General features: G+C 37.6%; 1 protein-coding gene across 1 annotated transcript; it reads right to left on the bottom strand.

The window, feature by feature from the left end:
• Positions 1 to 968: 968 nt before the first annotated feature.
• On the bottom strand, positions 969 to 1,706 carry LOC113328062 (F-box/kelch-repeat protein At3g06240-like). Its single transcript, XM_026575154.1, has one exon. It carries the CDS (start codon positions 1,704 to 1,706, stop codon positions 969 to 971), a length of 738 nt encoding a protein of 245 aa, XP_026430939.1.
• Between the last annotated feature and the right edge of the window lie 469 nt (positions 1,707 to 2,175).

Raw genomic sequence — 2,175 nt, 5'->3', positions numbered from 1 at the left:
AACTACACTCCACTTAACCTAATTGTTTCTCTATGTAATCATCACGGGAAATTATCTTATTGATTTAATATATTCAGATTGTTTACAACATTGATGGAAACTTACAATAACACTTTTGTAGACTAAACTCACTTTCTCTCTCTTACAATCTCTCTTACCAAAATTGTGTTAGAATTCTTTACAAGACAACTACTCTCTTATTTATATAGGGTTTTACATAGTGGATGACAGCTAAGAATTCCTTTATTTTCGAGATCTCTGTGCAACATATTCGCTCATATACAATCGCCCATCTTCGCATATCTTATATCTTCTCATAACTCCTCACACTTTACCCGTGACTTTGCTGACATCATCTGATGTGTCATCTGAATTTGCTCTGTGCGATACTCCTTGCGTAAGTTGTATTCTTCACTTCACGCGATTATTAATATGTGCGATATTTAACTCCTACAGCTTCATAATCTATATCGAACTCCCTACGCCAGGTCACCTTTGAGTCGTTACTTTTCATCATATAGATAGATGGTTAAGTTGACGACTGAAGTGCATATTAGCAAAGTTACTTCCGCGGATGAGAGTTTCCCATTTCTTACAAAATAATTTGCACTCTAGTTTTTGTTTGTTTGTGTTTTTTTTTTTTGAGTAGAAATGTTGGAAAGTAATTATATACTGCAGATAATGTAAATTACAACTAAAATGGGGGTTTCGACGGATATGCGTTTCTACAATGCGCCTTGTTCTTATTTATAGGCTTCAATGATTGTTAAAACAACACCAAGACCGAAAAAAAGAAATCATGTAAACTATAATCACCTAGTTTAGAAATGAGAACGGAATCCTAATGAGAAACATATAATACAATACATTAAAAATAGAAAACTAATGCTAAACAAACGATTATGTCAGCTCGGAGTGTCGTTATCGTGTGCTGATTACTTGAGTCTGAAACGTGTCGTATCAACTTCCTATTCAAGAGAAACTCGGTCTAACTCCTCGATAACATCATCCCACTGGCGTGGACGAACCGTGTATTTTTCTGAATTTTCTCCCGTAGCTTCCAATGATGCAAACGTATTTATGTGAGCAGATGCTTCGACGTGTTTGAAATAATCTGCTGATGCTTTGTTGGATATCATCTTCAAAAATGTTGTTTTCGGGTCATAAGAATATAACACAGATGCAGCAAATAAGAGTACAATTTCTCCATTTTTCCCAAGTAAAATAGGCTGCAACTTCCTTGCACCAGAACCTCTTACGGCTTTGTAATCTATATCACACTCCATACGCCAGGTCTCCGAGTCCGTACTTTCCATCAACGACCAGATTTTCACACGTACTTTTATATCATCTATGTAAAGACACAAATGCCTTCCTAGTACTACAAGTCCAAATCTATCTTGATACCGAAGGTTGTGCATACAACAAGGGACACATAACGAACGGAACTCCTCATGAACCAAGTCAAAGGCCACCACTTTTCTGCTCAAAATCCAATAAATAACATCGTTTGCATAGGTACCCCGACCCCCGCTTGACCCCGAAAGTACATCGGAAACTCTACCTATGGCTATCCACCCACAACCACTTCCAAGTGTGTATACTTTGACTTCTACTCCTTCATAGTCTATGTAATGAATTCTAACAACCTTGTACTCATTGGTTGACCGAACATACCCAAATCCACATGTTGTTTGGCCATGCATGCCAACCTCACCTTCGATTATACGATAAGGCTCGACATCTTCTTTCTTTACAACTAGTTGAGGAAGATAAACATATTCTCTAGTAAGGGGATTACAAATGTAGATGGGATCTAGAATTGTATTGTGTAGTTGAAGTGCACAAACCAAACCGTTGCAGGAGCCAACTATGTGCTCAGATACATATTGCTCGTGCATAGGAGGATGATAGATCCTCTTCAGATTTTGGTTGAAAATGTATTTCTCATCAACTCTAATACTATCACTTAGTTTTCCTCTGTATAAAAGTAAAGTTTTGTAAACGACGGTGTCCAGAATGCGACAAGCAAAAAGAGACACTGCTCCACCTTGGTAACAGCTAAATTATCATTGTCGTCTTCACCATAAAGAGAGAGTTAAGCTGGTGACTGAGATGACTATTAAAAAAGTTACTTCCCCGGATGAGAGTTACTTCACGGGATCGAATGACGAT

The sequence above is a fragment of the Papaver somniferum genome, unplaced genomic scaffold, assembly GCF_003573695.1.
Source record: "Papaver somniferum cultivar HN1 unplaced genomic scaffold, ASM357369v1 unplaced-scaffold_107, whole genome shotgun sequence".
Lineage (NCBI taxonomy): Eukaryota > Viridiplantae > Streptophyta > Magnoliopsida > Ranunculales > Papaveraceae > Papaver > Papaver somniferum.
Note: the sequence above shows the minus strand (reverse complement) of the source record. Positions and strands in the feature narration are given on the sequence as shown.